The 18,937-nt window shown below is 34.8% G+C and overlaps 1 protein-coding gene across 1 annotated transcript in view; it reads left to right on the forward strand.

The window, feature by feature from the left end:
- The window catches only part of DYNC2H1 (dynein cytoplasmic 2 heavy chain 1), a 144,868-nt gene that overhangs the window by 66,766 nt on the left and 59,165 nt on the right, over positions 1-18,937 (forward strand). Inside the window, exons 69-78 of the mRNA XM_041416997.1 lie at positions 306-449; positions 2,154-2,243; positions 4,167-4,232; positions 6,318-6,368; positions 7,818-7,895; positions 9,044-9,175; positions 10,540-10,612; positions 13,257-13,417; positions 15,291-15,416; positions 18,423-18,533. Of these exons, the coding sequence (XP_041272931.1) occupies positions 306-449; positions 2,154-2,243; positions 4,167-4,232; positions 6,318-6,368; positions 7,818-7,895; positions 9,044-9,175; positions 10,540-10,612; positions 13,257-13,417; positions 15,291-15,416; positions 18,423-18,533 (1,032 nt within the window). The remainder of the gene's footprint in view (positions 1-305; positions 450-2,153; positions 2,244-4,166; positions 4,233-6,317; positions 6,369-7,817; positions 7,896-9,043; positions 9,176-10,539; positions 10,613-13,256; positions 13,418-15,290; positions 15,417-18,422; positions 18,534-18,937) is intronic.

Raw genomic sequence — 18,937 nt, forward strand, 5'->3', positions numbered from 1 at the left:
CCCATTGAATTTTGGTAAAGTGGTGGAAAAGACCTTAATGCCCTAGGGAATAATTTCTAATGCGTTCTTCATAATTTAAAGGATTTTTTGATAAAAATATTTTTCTTCCAGTTTTGAAATCTCAATACAGTGTTGAAGCCTGGAGTGCTGATCCCTCAGTTTGAAGGCTGAGAAAGGATTTGGTTTTTTAAATCAGTGGGAGTCATAGGAATATTTTCTCAGTGGGCTGAGCAAATGTTTATCCAGTAATCAGTAGGTGGCAGTAGTGCACCTGGCTTTTTTATGTATGTTGTTTTTCTCCACAGGAGAGGGATGCCTATCTCCCTTTGGCTGAGAGCGCTAGCAAGATGTACTTCATTATCTCTGACTTGTCCAAAATTAATAATATGTACCGCTTTAGTTTGGCGGCGTTCCTGCGGCTTTTCCAAAGGGCTCTGCAAAGCGAGCAGGTATTTGCTCTTCTCCTGAAGCTGCTAATGCTGCAGGAGAGTCCATCTGCTTTGATCCTTAGAAATTATTAGTCACTCTGGACATTAAAAAAAAAACCAAAAAAACCTAGAAAAACTGATGATGAAGTATATAATAAATAGTGATGCTGACCTGTTGCGCTTTAGATGTTCAGAATACAGGCACATGGACTTCTAAATTATGTTGTATATAAATCACAGAATTTCTCTACCACCTGAAAGCAAAGTCACTCTTTGTGGTTTCAGGCTTGTTCTTTGTCTACGGAAATTTAGGAAAACAAAGGCTGATTATAAGTTTACTGAAGGCTTTATTTAAATAAATTAATAATCTAAAATGCTAATAAAGCTAATTTTATCAACAAGGGGTAGAATAAGACAATACCTCTATTTCTACATGGTTCATTTACCCGAAGGAAGGTAATAATTCTATCTACTTTTTTTGCAGTTTGTAAGCATGCCTGCAGCCTGTCCTGTTTAAAATGTATTTTTTATTCTTTTGTATTCTTAGCCCAGTATATTCTTATTGAAGCAAAGAATGGATTTATCCATTGTCACCTCACTCCTTAGATCAAAATACCCATGCTGAGTAATAGTGCATTTTCTTTTTATTAAGCATCTCCAAAATTCTTCATATTTCTCTTTGTTTTTACTTAGAAAGTCATTCACCAGCCTTTCATCATATTTCCTTTGGATTCCCCTTTGTTCTGGCATCTGTGATTACAACTCTCCTTCACCTCCAGTCATTACTAGGAACACAGTTCTGACTATGTGAACTGGCCCTCTTTGAAGTTCCTATTACTTCTTTTCCACAACATGGTGTTTTATCTTCTTGTTCTTACTCTCACACTCCTTCATAATTTTCTTTTCCTGCCTATAATGTTACCTGTTTAAAGCTCAGCTTCTGGTTTTGCCTTCGTTGCTTGCCTTTTTTCCTTCCCCTCCATCCAATTTTTCATGCCACAAAATCTATTAGACATGGGAAAGGTATTAGACAAATCAAGAGCACAACTGCCCTTCTTAAACTCATCTCTCCAAATTCCAGCATGGTAGAAAGGGAGTCATACTACCTCTAACACACTCCCTACCCCTAGTCCTTTTCTTCTTTTGTCCTGCCTTTCAAATTTTTCCCTGTTAGAATTAGTCTTTCAATCTTTGAGCTTTGAAGGACAGTGTACACTTACTATTTTCTACAATGTTCCTTCCAGTTGAGCCAAATTTGACCAGAAGTTTAATAACTATACTTAAGATCAACATACTTGTTTAGTAGTGTTAAATATAGTAATTCAGTTAATAAGCAATTTTTATCAAGTGAAAATGATGAGATTTTAATGATATTGATGTTAGGAGAAGGAAATATACTCTCATTCTCAATGTATTTCTCATTATACACAAAGTTATATCATGTTCATAGTCAAGATATTCAATGCCAAAATATTAATTTCTCCTTATACACAAAGTTATATCATGTTCATAATCAAAATATTCAATGCCAAAATATTATTTTCGTAATACTTCAGCATGAATATCCCATTTAATCATTGATAGCTGCAGATGAATTTAATATGGTTTTAGAACTAGTGTCATGTAAAGTCCAGATTATTTTTGTTATTTTGCTGAAATTTAAAAAGTACGTGGAATGTTTTTTACTTCCACAGGAATTTTTGAAATCTGAAATTTCTTTTTTAGGATTCAGGTAATACTGAGGAAAGAATCAAGTTGCTTATTGGCTCATTGAAACATACAGTGTATGAATATGTTTGTCGTTGTTTGTTTAAGGTAAGATTGTATTTTTTCTGGCTTTTATACTGTGCACTGGGTTTGAAAGTTTTCTTTCAGCAGCTCACACTTGATCTATTTCAAATAAGCAGTATTATGTAATAGATGCAAAACATTACACTATCAGTAATTAACATGCTAAATGCAGACTTAAAATCAGTGTATGACCAAATTAATATTGCTGATGCACCTTTCTCCACAGAGCTCTACCTCTCTGCCTCATTCTGGCTTCAGAGTCAGTCATGGGCTTTGCAGTTCATTTTCCATTTGCTTTTATTCATTGCATTCCTAAATATAAGGTTTTGTGTGATTATTTGGCAGTTTTTTGTATTTTCGTTTGTTTTTTTTAAGAAAAGAAACAAGTGGGTTTCTTAGGTTGATGTTTGGACTTGGTTATCTTCAAGCTCTCTTCCAACCTGGATGATTCTATGTTTCTAAAAGTCCTGCATTGTGATATTCGCCTTTTTATTTTCATGGCCTGTCTCAAAGATCTACCTGCCACCTTGTTTGTTTCTGTTTGCTCCTTGTTCTTTCTCTAAAAAATGTTCTCATTGTACTTCTTCTTCATTTCAGTCAGGTGTCTTTTCACTTCTTACTTTCTTACTGAAAACCTAGGGAAGCTATGCCTTTAATTTTCAGTTTTAATTTTTACTTACACATGAAAGTGTCATAACAAGAGGTGTTTGTTTCACAGGATCAGGCTGAAGAAAGCACAGTAGATCTGCATATATGATTTGAGCAGTAAAAATCATGCAAGTCTGTAGTTTGGTCTGTGAGAATGGAGAGATGTTGGAAATTGTACACCACCTCCTACCCCTTTCCCGCAATCTAGCAATGTTGTATTGAGGGTGTTGAGGGGTAGCATTTCTTTCTAAGGAGTTTTGTTTATCAAAGCCCAAGTGGATTCTCATGAAATAGTCTCATAATAATTAATGTTTGTCTTTGAAGTCATAAATATGTGAAGCCATCCACTAAATTATTATGCCTTGTGAATGTGGAAGGCAGCAATTTTTATATGTAAGAAAAGAGTAGAGAGTTCAAATGCAAGGCAGAGAAGAGATTTCTAGTAGGAAAGATTTTAAGTGTAATCAGACGGAGCTTAGAAAATACTGATAATGTGGTAACTGTGCAGCTTCAAACTAATGGTTCCTCCAGTTTACTATTGTGTTCTAATAGTGGAGAGCACAAATAAACTCTTCACACCATCCACAATTCACTGCTAATTCTTCCTTTTATACATGAAAATTTGTAAAGACAGCTGTGACACTGAGGCTTTACTAGTGTCTTCATAAATGCTACAGCTGATACGACTTCATACCCTTTGAAGCATTTTGGAATCAAGAAGAAGGATTTTGTCTGTCTGTGAATATTATTTATGTGCACATAGCCTTCATTAATGCTGCTAAATGCCGTGGTGTCAAGAAATTTACCTGAGCACTTGAACTGGTCCATCTTTCCTCTCTAATTTGCCAAAGCTCGTTTGGTCTAGGCTGCTTAGTGTTCTAAATAATTCCCGTTCAAATTTTGGACACTAGATCATCGAGGGAGCATCCTCATATGCAGTTGTGATATGGATTTGCTTGCAGACCTTGTCTGAGAAGATGAAAAAGTTAAATAGTGTGGTTACTTCTCAATGTCGTATGATGTTAATATTTATCAATAAAATGAGGACTTCAGTGCCTTGCAAAACTTGATTCTAATTCCTAGTAGGGACCTCTTTACCCTTCACTTCACAGCCCACTTTGAGTTAGTTTTTGTGTCTAACTTGCAAAGGGATGTAGCAAATTTGCATTAGGATATATGTCACTAAGTCATTACTATGGAATTGGAGGTGTTTTTTAAAAGAAATGTTACTTATAAAAAAGAACCAGAAATAGAGCTTTTCCTGAGTATATAAATACACTTTTACTGCTTTTATTTCAGGCTGATCAGCTGATGTTTGCACTACATTTTGTACGAGGAATGCACCCTGAGCTTTTTCAAGAGAATGTAAGTGCTAAAGAAGAAAATGCCCAAGTATTTTACTCAAACTTAGTATGAAGAGTAAATAAGTAGATAAGTTTTTGTCAGTAAGTGTAGGACTTAGTTGTAGTTGTCTGTAGTGTAGTCAGATTAATCCTACAAAGTCTGCCTGCAGTGAATCAGTATGCATAATTGACTTAATACAATTGCTTAAATGTCCCTGATTATCCTGAGTCAAGATACATTTAATTATCTAAAGTACCTCCACAAAATGGAGAGACAAAACTATGGCTTTCTGTACTAGAAGCTGGAGACCAGAAGGGACATCAAATGGTAGTAGATGTCAGTTCAATTGAGGAGAGTCCATTATAGAGGTAAAAATCAGATAATATATTTGAAGGAAGTAAACATGATTATATGAAATTATTGAAACTTGACTATATGAAATATGTGAGCTTATGGTACAAGGTTCAAAAAATCTTTGGAGTCCTCAGATGAAGGAGTTGTTTCATGGTGAACATATGGATTGACAAAGTGAAATCCCAGTTTTTCAGCAATGATGTGTCCTCATAAAAATAACTCATCTTCTTAGCAGAAGTATATCCTGGCTGCTCTTTATTATCCAAAGTTTGCTATTTGACATTTATTATTTGATTTGAGCTTCTGAAAATATCTTGCTTTATCTTTCTTGAGTTTCTAAAGTCATGAAGTCAGCAACCTGCAAAGAGTTTTCTGACTAAATTAAATCCTGTCTTCTTAAGTGTTTGTAAAATACAGCCTTAATTGTTGGTTTCTGTTGTTTAGCATGCATTTCCATCAGCTATTATAGCTCTTACACAGCTTAATGTAGGTTATATATAATGCATATTGCCACAGTATCTGAATACTCAAGAGAGAAAACAGGCAAATAGTATCAATATTTTTTTTATTTTTCTGAAAAGTAAAAGTTATTTTTGTTAAATTGATAAGAGAAGAGTGCTTGTACAAAATATTTAGTGAAAAAAATGAAGCTGAAGTGGTTATTCTTTTACAATTATTTCTTCTAAAGCTTTTAATGTGATGAGACTAGGAATTGCTTAATATGCTGCTAAAGAATTTAGTATTCTAAGTCCCTGTCCCAAAAGAATTGAACCTTCTGCACTGAAATATTTTTTTGCATAGCAATATGGAATTTATAGTACAAGTTCAACAATATACTATAGAATGCCTTGGTTCTCAGTAGGGACATTCTCTTTCCGAATCAATATGTATAGATTTTTCTGAGGTAGTTTTATATTCCCTGTGTATTGTACCTCTTCTTTTCTTCATAGCAATATTGCACAAACCAAAAAATACTCCATGCATTTTTGTGTGCACAAGCATTTTCTTTGTAACTGGGAGATGAGCATCTGTTTGTAACTGAAAGAGTGAGCTGTTTCAAAACACAGTGAGACTGATGGGTGCCAAGAACTGTGCTTGGGTTTGTATCATCAGTATTACTCTTAGTCAATTGACTTTTAAATTTCTAATGTTACTATTGTCTTTAATTAAAAAAATCTTCATTATAGAATATAGAAATTATGGAAAATTTCAGTACTTATGAAGAATTGTTGGTCTGTTTCTTGCCACTTCCAAATATAGGATTATGTAATTTCTAGTGGTTTTAAATACTTGTCTAATCTGGTTTAAAATTATTTAAAATTGTCTTTCTGGATACATATACGAAGTCTAAAAGTTTTAATCATACATAAATTCAATCATGCTTTCTATAGTTATCTGTTCTGTGTGGGCTGCTGATGCCCCACCAGGCAGGATTTGTGTCCTTGCCAGCCACATTTGTTGTTTCCTGATTGTAGATGAGCAGTCTGGGTAGGAACTGTGGGTGCTGAGAAAGTATAGAACTTCCCCTTTATTTTTTTTTCTTATAAAGCACTGCAGCCACTTAGCTCGGATTCTGCAAAAGGAATTACATTCTGGTAGCATCACCTAGCATTTAAAAATGTCTTGGAACTGTTTCAGAATCTTGCATTTAATTTGTTTATCTTCCTGCTCTGCCTACATGCTACTACATATTAATCTTAGTTCTTAAAGGTGTCTTGTGACTTATCTGAGTTGTTAATTTATTCCACCCAGGAATGGGAGACTTTTACAGGTGTGATCATTGGAGACACCATCAGAAAATCAGTAAGCTACATTTATTTTCTTGTTTTGAAATAAGGAACACTTACTTTAATCCTGAAAAGTTAAAGTTTTATTCTTACCATGTTGTTTAATTAATTGTGTTCATACATTAAAGAAAAAAGTACTTTTCACATAGTAATATAAAGATATAAATTTATTAAAGAATTTTTGAATATGGCAAGTAGCTTTTTAATTTGAATATCTTTTTGCCTTTGTTGTGTTTCTTTTTTTTTCTATGAACAGGATGGCAATTTGAAATTGCATGTTTGAGGAGGTTTTCAGCCCTCTTCTGTAATTAAAATCAGTATTTCTGAATCCCTCCTTCTCCCAGAGTCATGTATGAGTTGTACTTTTTATACTTTTTCTCAGGCATCTGGTTGCTAAAATGATCCTTGAAATCCAGTTTCTCTAGCCAACTGCAGGCTTTGCATTTCAGTGTGACTGCAGAAGTCCCCCTTCATGTGTCTGGAGTCACTGTAATTCAATTAACTGTCTGTGAACTGAGTGATTGTCAAGTATTTCTTGCTGTAGGCCATTTTCAAGGAATGTGAGATCTGATTGTTTAATGGAATTTAATACCAGTCTTGCCTCTACCCTACCTAAGGCACAATCCATAGGTTTTGGAAAGATTGTGCTTCAGCCCAAATGAAATGTATACTGCAGACTCATGTCAAATTTATTTCTACAATCGCTTCCAAATTTCCTAGTTTTGTTCTTTCTCAGATTTTGTAACTCATGGCCAAGACACTCTTTCACAAGAAAGCTTCTGTTTTTCTCTGCTGAGCATTTCAAATTACTCTTGAAGTTGCTCCCTCCTTGAGAGATCCAAATAGATTTCCATGCAGAGACTCCTCAGACTGGTTAATGTGCATGTACTGTGAGATCTTTTAATAACAGATGATGTAGTGAATACAGAAATTCCACTGGAGCTTAAGCAGTGTTGTTCATCCTTAGAACTTCCTCCATGCCAGACATCTAAAGAACAGAGAAATAGAGCTGTGGCCAAATTACTAGTGCAGAGATGTTCAGAAATGGTGTTTTGCTCTTTGTGTGAAGAACCATCTTCAGGATTGCAAATATGTGCAGTGGAGTTGTTTTTTTGAAGCCAGTTTCTCAGAGTGCCTATGCTAATAGCCAATCATTTGTGTCACTTGTTTTTAGTAAAAAAAATATTTAGAATTGAGTGTGTCATAAGGATACTCTAAATAGGTAAAGTATTTTCAGGCTCAAGTAGCTAAGCAAGTGTTGATGTGAACAGTATATTAAATATCTCATATTTAAATATTTTGGTAGCTTTTTTGTTATACCATTTATGAATTTAGCAAAAGGTCACAGAAAGATTTCTGTTGTGAATGTCATTAAAAAACATAGGTTTCACAGTCTTATTACTGAATATAGTGTTTCATAAAAGATTCTGTAGCTTACGTGTGTGATATAACTTGCTTCCTTAAGGATTCACAAAGAAGCGCTCGTGACCATGTTCCCTCTTGGATAGAACAGGACCGAGTCTGGGCAGTAGCATCTTTGAAGGTATACATCATGTGGTCTCTTGAATTTAAATACAAAGAACTTTGGTTTTGGCACATAGCAATTTGGACTTGAGTACTCAGATATGTAGTTATCAGATCAAAAGATTTTGTTGTTTTTAAGCTGTTAAGCTGTTTATTCTATCTTCCAGAAACTATGGCTCAATATATAATCACCTAGAAAAACCAAAGGTGTTTATTTTTTATTTAAATCTCATTTTTCTGAGCCTTTTTCATGAACATTTCTACCCCATCTATAATGAACTTCAGTGCATGTGAGTGAACCTGTCATCTTACTGAGATTAGAAAATACTGCAAATCTATCCAAGTTCTACAATTTTTATAGATATGATGATAGAAGAAAAATTACAAACAATATTTAGTTGTAGATTTCACTAGTGTAATGACTTTCACAAATCATTTTGTACTAGAAGTCATAAACTGTTCAGAAATTAATATTTTCCTCATCAGATTTCTCTGTACATCTTTATAGGTGTTTTAGAGTTTGTGATTGCTCAGACTGAACTAAAACAAAAATCTTTCTTGCATTAGTCAATGTTGAAGTCCTCTGATCCTGAAGGGAACTAAAGGAAAATATTAGTCCTGAAATTCTGTCTTAGCCTCTTCTCCTCCTGCATGTAGCTCAGCAGCAAGATAAAAAACATTGCTCTTTGGCAAAGAATTTTTTTGCTTAACCTAAAGTTCACTATTTAATTTCTCTTCAACCAGGAATCAGGAACAATCACAGTAATAGTGTGGCAAGCATAATTGTTAGAGGTTTAAACAAATAAACAGAAATTGAGTATCTAAGTGAATCGGTAGCATGCTCTGATATCAAGCCATTACTGATAGCAGATAGCAGATCATATTTAGAGGAAAGGGCTTAAAGGTAAAGCCCAAAGTTTAAAATCAAAGAACCTTAAGGTTTAAAACTAAAATTATAGTGCAAATATAGATTTAGTCTTTCCAGGGAATAGGTAAACAAGTGGTTAATTTTAAAATGTACTCTTTTCTTCTCTAACTCCAAGGATAAAATTGAATTTTGTGATTTGCACAGTAGTGGTCATAGTGATATGTGGAAATAAATGAAAATATACAATGCCCAAATGGCTGTTCTTCTTTACAGTTAAATCTACATTATTTGTTTCATAGGTTTCTCTCCCAGGTCTCTATCAGACACTTTGCTTTGAAGATGAAAGTCTGTGGCGCACTTTTTCTCAGAGCTCTGTATGTGAACAAGACTTTCCATCTCCTGTTGTAAAAAGAATTTCCTTGTTTCAGCAGGTAATCTTTCGATTCATAATATTAATTATGAGTTCAGCAGTGAAAGTAAATTTTACATCCAGGCCTGGTTGAATTATAAGGAGCGACAGTATCTACACTGTCCTGCAGTTTAATTAGTTTTCTTAATCTAAGAATTCTATCATTTTTGTACTATAGTGCATATTATTTCTCTGTTATCTGAGTCTTTTTAGTGTTGATATATTAGCTGCAATTGAGTACACCCTCTAAGGTAACAAGTTCTTTAGAAATATGCACAGAATTAATTTTATGAATAGGTATTAAAATTCTTTTATGGTTGCCTTGTTACTGCTGGATGTGTCAGCAGTATTTTTCCCATCAAAGTCACATATCTGACACAAAATGCAGTAGCAGCCTCTGCTTCTATAGAATAGGAGAAATGAAAAATGACTTCTGAAAATCTGGTGATAAAGAACACACCAAGAATATGGGAAGGGCTAGTTCCTTCCTCAACCTGAGAGTTGCTTTCCACTGGAAAAGAAAAATATAATCACTTCTGTGTTTATGGAAAAAAGATGTTGTTACTTACTTTCAAATGATGCTGTGATTTTTCTTTTGAAGTTACTTTACATGAAAACATTCAGAGAAAGGATGGGGTGTTAGACAATGTAGTTCCATGTTGATTGGCTCTTAGCTATTGTCTATTTGGAGTTTTCTGTGGAGGAGGAAAATTTTTGAAATAGCATGCGTGCAATTTAGGTGTAAACCATTTTGGAAACAAATTTGTCTGAGTCATATGTAATTCAATGCTGAAGACCACTTTTTATGTGTACAGTGTGTTGTTACAAAATGTCTGCATTTATAGGAAAGTAAATCTGGAATGATCAGTGCATCTTGTTTCTTGTACAGAAACTATTAAGAATTTTCTGTTTATCAAATATATTGAAACTGCATTTTTAGATTGATGTGCCACTCATAAATTAGTTTGAACTGAAACCAGAAATATTTCTATTTCAAGTAGAACATTGCTGCCTATATATGTGCACAGAATTTAGATGTTAGTATAAAGCTAAGTGTGCTTTCTGTCATTCTAGCTACCCACATAGCTACATTCCTTCTAAAATATTGTAGAAAAGTTTGTACCTTACAAGTAGACATTAGGTATAGATCCATCTTCTGATTCTATTGATAGAACAAGCTACATGCAAAAGGACAATTACAGTTGATGATCTTGAAAAGGAATGATCAGATAGCTCTATATATTCAGAGAAAATAACTTTGTTCTGATAATAAATTCAAAGAATTCATCCTTCTTTTCATCCATCCATCATTCATCCATCCTGCATTTTAAATTATCACTATACACTTTTATCAACTCATCTCTCCTGAATATATTTTATTTTAAGGTACTTGTGGTCCAGGCTGTCAGACCAGACAGACTACAGAGTGCCATGGCTCTTTTTGCATGTAAAACCCTAGGTAAGTTAAATTTTCACCAGGGTATTTCTGCACAACAATTAAATAGCTTTTTTTTGTCTCATGCTTCTCTTCTATGTTACAGTTCTTATGAAATTCCTAAGTTTTAGCATATGAAAATATGCTGTAAATGGTTTGCTGATTTTGTTCTTGTAAAATATTCTTAAAGTGCATTTAAAATAGTTTGGTTTATTCTGTACAGTGATTGAAAATATAATAAAAAGATCTGTCAAATTCTTTTAATTAATTCTTGAACACTGGAGTAATCAAGAAAGGAAGATAACTGGTTTTCTCAAAGTTTTGCACTGCAGCACTCTCCTTAAGACTCAGATTTTCCATAAATACTATTTTATGTAATTTACCATTTAAAGACCATTAGGTTTGAGATTTTATAAATTGAGTCTCAAAAGAGTATTTCATTAATATCAGTCATTTTTGTGGAACTCTTGGTCTGTAATAATTTTTTACTCTTTGTTTAAAAATACACATGATTTAGAGAGTGGTTCAATGCTACAGTTGTCTATTTGTCCTAGTCAGTTAGTTTTCTCTATCAAGTCTATTATATCCAAAGTTTGAAACCTGTATGCCAAACAATCTTAATATTGCAGTGCAGCACACAAAAATCTTCCTTCAGTTTTTAGCACTTTTGAGTGTCTCATCGGGGTGAGCACTGTAAGTTTTAAAAATCACTTCATCTTACTCCCTTATGCTGTCTGTGGACATTATTTGTTGCTTAAAATTGGCTCCATATCTGTCAGCCAGACTGGGATTTTCAGCATTAAGGTATAGCTTATCTGTCAAACATTATTAGTAGATAGAGTATGTTGGTCATGGTGGCATGGCCCATGCTGACAATGTCCCTGCCTGCTGGACTCAAATGACAAAAGTGATCTGCAGCGTGTGTGGCTCAAAATCCACAGAGACCTGAACACAGAGTAAATTTATTTACTTGCTTACTCTCTTCCAAATCTTAATGTGTTACATAAATTACTTGTGTTGGGGCCAGTTCTTTGGAGGAATGCTGCACAAGGGAATGTTTTTGGTGAGTGAAGCTACAGCCTCACCAAGGAAGGCAGAATACCATTGACTCCATTTGGGTTTTCAAAACCAGTATATCACCCACAAATCATGCACAGATTTTTCATGTGTGTCAGTGAGATTGGTGAAATCCTGACTAGCACTTTCTAACCAATAAAAATGTCGTGCTTGTATGAATACTTTTTCATAGTTTTTTTCTGCCTTGTCTTTTTGAGTGTCCTTGCCCTGAAACAACTTAAACAAACTGTTTCACATAGTTCTAAAGGAAGCAATTAAGTTTCCAATATTGTTTGGCAGCTTGCCTGTGAGAAAAAATGAATTCCAAAAGAGCTGTATATCCTACAAGAAAGCCTTTCAGTTATGTTTTTTCCAGACTTTTTTTTTTCTTTTCTCACTTTTTACCTATATTTTGAAATTTATGGATGAAGAGGGAGTAAAATAATTTCTTTGGAGGATAATGTTCTTAAGAATTTTCTATGAATGTATTTTGTAACACCAGAAGCATGCTTATTTCTTTATTTTACCTGCTATACAGAAATGCACCATAGTAACAGCCTTCCAGTACACAAGAAAGCTGGAGGTGGACTTCTTGCAAGAGCATGTAGTAACAGGACAAGGGGGAATGACTTCAAACTGAAATAGAGTAGATTTAGATTAGATTTTAGGATGAAGTTCTTTCCTTTGAGAGTAGTGAAGCACTGGAACAGATTGCCCAGAGAAGCTGTGGATGCCCCATCCCTGGAAGCATTCAAGGCCAGGCTAGATAGGGCCCTGAGCAACTTGGTCTAGTGGAAAGTACCCCTGCCCATGGTGGGGGAATGGAACCAGATGATCTTTGAGGTCCCAATACAAACTGTTCCTTGATTCTGTGGTACAAATTATCATTGCATTGTTCTATGTGCAACATACAATAGCTCAAGTCTGCAAAAAGACTGCATCCTCAAGGAAGTGTGTATTGCATCTTTTAGTAGTTGTGGCAGAGATATCACTGATTTGGGCTCTTCTGTCTTACTGTATGTTGTGATTTCCTGTTGCACCCAATGCTTCACTGGTTAAATGCTGGTGTAAAGATGCATGAAAATATGTGGTTAACACAGTTTAATTTATGATATACATGTATCTTTGGCCTCATGTATAAATATCTTGCCTTTACTAGGTCAACATTCTAGGCATTTAAGTTGTATATTAAAACAAATAACATGTTTAAGATGTAAGTAATCATAGTACCAAGATCAGTGTAAGTTGAATAATTAAGGCTCTCAAGGCAGTAAAGAGAGAAGTTCTGCCTGTGGACATACACACTGCAATTACTTTTAGCAAATAGCATAGCTTCTCATTCCACTCCTCTCTTTTTGTATGTTTTCCTCAAGACTACACTCTAAATAAAGACTGTAATTTGTCAAGCTGGAAATCCAAAAATACTTTTCTTCTCAATAGGTGGTGTCTTATACCTATCTGCATGTTCTAAGGGTATTTTCTCAATTTTAAAACTGGTTTTGTGGTGTCTGCTGAACAGAACTCTCAAACGAGATAAACTCTAGAGTGGATAATGAAGCATGCCATCATGTGTAGTCACTTTATTTCCAAATAATTCTAATTCTAATTATAGGAATAAAAGAATTATCTCCATCACCTCTGAATATGAAACGTCTGTATAAAGAGACACTGGAAATTGAGCCCATCTTGATAATAATTTCTCCTGGTGCTGATCCTTCTCAAGAATTACAGGAACTTGCCAGTGTTGAAAGAAATACTGAGTGCTACCATCAGGTCAGTCTTAGATAAGTGTGGTGATTAAAAACCACAATGTGTAAAATTTTGCTGTAGCAATATCTGTTTTCCTTTGTTTTCCAAGGAAGTTACTAAGTAAAATCATAGTGTCTGTGGTGTTTTGTTGTTCCCACCTGTCTTGATACTAACTTCTCATTCCACTGGCAAAATGGGCTGGAGAAGAGACACACAATTAGTCATGCTCACAGAAGCAGAATCCAAACAAGAGTCATTCCTCCAGTGTGGAGAAGGAAAAATGAGAAGATGGATGGAAAAGAACAAAAGAGGCTGAGAATTGTTATACATGCTGCAGCATTATCTTTTTTGGTGTGGAGTAATTGGAACAAACAAAACCCACTAAAAACTAGACTTCATCATTTCGTCTGCTTATAGGATTTGCACACTTCTTTCTTCAACAGAAAACACAAATCAGGTGTTCAGTGTTTGTGAATAACTAAGTATTTCATAAAATTCCGTAAAATATTTTGAGCAATTTTACATCCTTGAAGGTTTACACGAATGCACTGGACAAAGCCCTGAGCTCCTGATTTAATCTTTCATACCTGGCCCTACTTCGAGCAGGAGATTGGACTAGATACCTTCCAGGATCCATTCCAATTCAAATTATTATATGAATCAAGTGGTTTCCTAATATTCCCAATACACAGGGTCAATATGCTTTATAACTTTCTGAAAAATATTATTTCCTTCTGTCATTTGACATATTAAGGGGAGGGAAGTTGTTATCCAGCTGATAACTGGTTAGCATAGAAATGGAAAATGTCAAGTTTAATGTTGCTTTTAAATAGTCCTTGAAATTGTTCCTTTCCTGGAACATAAACTGATATATTATATTTTTCCCATCAAACTGTAAATATTTAGATCCTACTGCTATCTTAGCTACCTGTGAACATTGCAGAACACATATTTCTTACTCTGCCACATGGATTTTCATGTTTATCTCTAAATATCCTGTACATGTTGGACTTTAAAAATGTGCATATTGTGGTATTCAATTAAGGATCAGGACTCAAATCACCTGAAAGTTGTTACACTAAGGAGAATATTTTTTGCTATTTTTTCCTACACTTTCTCGTGTGATTTGAATAGAACATAAAAGATGGAATTTTCTTCTCTGTTCACATATTTCTCACATGGGATAGAGAACAGAGTGCTAAATTTGTGCCGTCTGTACTATATTGCTAGTGACTTTAAATTCTCTTCTTTTGGCTATTTTCAATTACTTTGAGATATTATGCTCAGTTCTACTTAGTCAGAGAATCATAATGCCAAGACTTTTCACATTGCCTAAAACCTCTTTATTTTCAACTTGTTTGGTTCAGGGATTTTTGTTATCTTTATCTTCCAAATAGATTGTAAGGTAGAACTAATATGATACTATAAAAAGTGAAGAAAGGAGTATATACCAAACTATTAATATATCCCAGCAAAATCGAGTATTTCTCTTCAAAGGAAGTACTCCTAACTTCTAGTCAAAAGAAACTTAGCCCTCATTTCTCTCTTATTTTTGCAGTTCTGCAGTCATGCAGTTTAGTCATTGTTATTTAAATTACTTTTTGACTTCTTAGGGAATATGATCACTGTCACCAAGTGATGTATGGTTTTTTCCATTAAAAGACTAGGTAATGTTATTTGTACAGAAACTGGCTAGATAGTTGCAAATAAAAACTTGTTTTCCTTAATCTTTTCCCTACTTTAGTAGCCTATCACATTAGAGAAAATTCTGATTGTCTTTAGCACTCTTTTTTTTTAACTTATGTTAAAAATATTCCTAACTTAAAAACACCGTTTTATATTTAACTGTTAAATAAGGTATGAGAGATTCTTTATACAACTCTGTCTGCCATTTCAGATTGCCATGGGCCAGGGCCAAGCTGATCTGGCCATTCAAACTTTGAGAGAATGTGCTCGGAATGGAGAATGGCTGTGTTTGAAGAACCTGCATCTCGTTACTTCTTGGCTTCCTGTATTGGAGAAGGTGAGGGTAAATAGAGAAGGTGATACGGGAAACCAGACAAAATTAGTATGCAACATTTTAGAAGCATTTCAGGCATTTCCATGGTGATGTTTAAAACTGCAGTTTAAAAATACACTTTTGTGGTTTTCTCAGTTGTGAATAAGGTGAACTGCTTCAGATCTAAGTAGCTCCCTTCTTTGTGTGAGTGCTTTAATTTTCATACAATGTACGGTATTTCTACCACAGTGAGTGAGCAAATGCTCCAGTTAGGACTTCTGGTATTTTATGGGATACTACCCATGTTTTTTAATGAACTATGAATCTATGTATACTTGAATTTAATTTTCCCCCCTTAGTTCTAGGACTTTCTTTTTTAAGGTTTTTTATTTTTTTTTTTTTGAAATGCAGACTCAGGCTGAGTCACTAGGAGGTTTTTGCTAATTTGAAATTAAAATGTCTCATATTTTATAGAAACACAAACTTATGGCATATAAAATCACTAACTTGCTAATTAAAATTGATTTTATATGATATACTTTTCATGTAAATCATCATGAAATCCTCAAAACAAATAAGGTCAGAAAAAATTTATGGAATTCCTTCAACAGTTACTTTCCAGTTTTCAATGATTTTTGTAAAGCATAGTCCATGGACATAAGCTTGGAGTCTGTCATTTGTCTCACAGTAACCATGTGGCATGTACCTTCAGCATTCCTCTAATCCATTCTGAAAAAATGGAAAGACAAAGCAAGATAACACTGATGTGTGTGTCATGTAGTCTGAACAAGGCAGTCAACAGTAATGAAATGTTTGTAAGCACCTTGCTGAATACAAAATTTCAGATCTTGTAAGTATTAAAATATGTATTTGTGTCAGGAGGGTCTTATTCTTTCCACACGAACATAATACTGAATGTGTTAAACTTCTTGCTGAGCTTAATATAGACTAAGATCTGCTGATGTTTGTCTCTGCACATCCCCTTGCCTGTTTTGTATGCCATTAGCAAGTGTGAGGCTATGTAATTCTTATATTTGAACATCCTCTCAAGAGACTGATGCATATTCATAAGTCAGTTCCATCCAGGTACAGAAATTCAGTTCTCAGTCTTTGAATATGGACCCAAGTGTACCCCAGTAAGGTAGATTGAAAACTGGCCTAGTTGTGTTACTCAAAGAGTTACTTTCAGCATCAAAAAATCCAGTTGGAGCCAGTCATCAGCACTGTGCTCTAGGCATTGATACTGTGGCCAACATTGTTTAACATCCTAATTAATGAGGTGAATAATGGAACAAAGTGCACCCTCAGCAAACAGAGATGATAAAAAACCTGAGGGAAATGGGTGATGTGACAGATGAGTGTACTTTTATTTAAAAGGACCTTGATAGTTGAGAAGCAGGCTGACAAGAACCTTGTGAAGGTCAGTAAAAGGAACTGGCAGGTGCTTCCCATGAGAAGGAGTAACTCCAGCCACCCAAACAGTCTGGGAACAAACTGGCTGAAAAACAGCTTGGCAGAAAAGATCTGGGAGTCCTGGTGGGTAAGAAGGGGACCATGAGCCAGCAAAATGGCATTGCAGTAAAGACCACTGGCATCCTGGGCATCCTGGGTCTTAGGCAGTGTTGCCAGCAGGTGGAGGGAGTTTGTCCTTCCCCTCAGCACTGGTGAGACGCACCTGGAGTTCTGTGTCCACTTCTTGGCTAGCCAGTGCAAGAGAGACATGGGCGTACTGGAACCAGTTCAGTAAAGGGCTGCAAAGGTGATGGAAGGAACTGGAGCATGTATCATACAAAGAGAAACAGAGAGAACTGGGACTATTCAGCCTGGGAAAGAGAAGCTTCAGGGGGAGTCATAGTATTTTGTGTATTGGCTAATGGGAAAGTGTAAAGGAGATCGAGTCAGACCCTTTTCAGTGGTATCCCATGACAGGACAAGAGGCCATCAGCATAAACTAAAATACAGGAAATACTATTTAAGTATATGATAAAATTTATTTAGTGTGAGGGTGGTCAAACACTGAAATAGGCTGTCTAGAGAAGCTGCTGAGTCTCCATCCTTGGAGGTACTGAAAACCTGACTGGCTGCAGGTCTGGGCAACCTGTATCTGGCTGTGCTTTGAGCACAGAGTTGGACTGGGCAGTCTCTGGTGGTTCCTTCCAAGCTTCATGATTCCATTATACTATGTACCACTTGTAGTTGTCATTTTATTTAAACAGCTGAAAAGTAATGTTTTTTTCAGATTATTTTCTTTATTAAAAACACTGAAAACAAAATTATAATAATCATGTTCTAGAGATTATCAGAATGAGTGGCTTGTGAGAAAGTCTTTCAAGAGGTTTCTGAACTAAGTTTCTTCCAACACACATACACAGAACTGTTGACTTTTTTCTGAAACCGCTTGTCAGGCAAATTTGGTGTCTTTGATGACAAATGTGTGGGTTTCAGCTGAGCGTAAAGTGCCAATAGTGTGTTTCCATATATTCAATAATTATATATTTTTGTGAAGCCTTTATATTTGAAATAACTCTTGACAGTATTTCTCTTAGAACTCAATTTTCCAATCTTCAGTTTTCTGTGAATCATGATACATGAAGGGTTTATGCAACAAATACTTGAAGAAAAAGAAATTAATGTAGCTATACTGGTGTTGAAAGTCATTGAGATCTGTTGTTGATATGCAGCCCACATTGCAAGCCTTCATCATTTTTGATGCAGCCTTCTGGTGTTATTGTACTTAAAAGAAGTAAAGAACTGCTCTATATTTTTATGTCCTGAATTTAGTATCTAAGAAAAAGGTGAAAATATTTGACACAGCTAGGATGAACTTCACATTTGAGCATGGCAATGATATAGAATGTGGGAGGCAACACATCTTGAACTATAACCTTATGTGTATAAGCAACTGTTGATTTTTTAGATAAACCTAACTTTCTAATCCAGGATATTATAATTTTGTAAATACTGTTCTATGTATAAAAAAAACCGCAGTCATCTCAAAGCCTGTTTCAATATATAACATCTCTTTAATAGGAACTGAATGCATTACATCCTCTACCAAACTTTCGTCTTTGGCTTACTACGGAAGTTCATCCAAAGTTTACTGCAATTTTGCTTCAGTCAAGTCTGAAAATAACTTATGAAGTAAGATCTGTTTGAAAAGCTTTTATTAGATTGTTATGTTGAATGAACCTTGATGTATAGCAAACTATATGTTTAGCTAGTATATGGTTTTACCTTATATTTCAATTACATGTAATACAAAAAATACAGGTTTACCTTGAAAGATTATTTTTTCCTAGATGCTTTTTCGATGCAAGTATGAACTGAAAATAAGTTTACATAGGAGAACTAGTTGTTCTGTTTTGTGCTCCGGATTATTTTGTGCATTTAATCAGTTTTTCTTAAAAACAAAAATCTGCACAATTGTTACATGGATGGAAAACAAGGAATTTCTCCTTGAATGAATAGCCTCATCTGAAGATCACAGAATCCCACTTTCTCTTTCTTATTTTCCTTTTTGGCCTTAGAGCTTTATATTCACTGGA

The sequence above is a fragment of the Onychostruthus taczanowskii genome, unplaced genomic scaffold (genome assembly GCF_017590055.1).
Source record: "Onychostruthus taczanowskii isolate IOZ18803 unplaced genomic scaffold, ASM1759005v1 scaffold54, whole genome shotgun sequence".
Classification (NCBI taxonomy): domain Eukaryota; kingdom Metazoa; phylum Chordata; class Aves; order Passeriformes; family Passeridae; genus Onychostruthus; species Onychostruthus taczanowskii.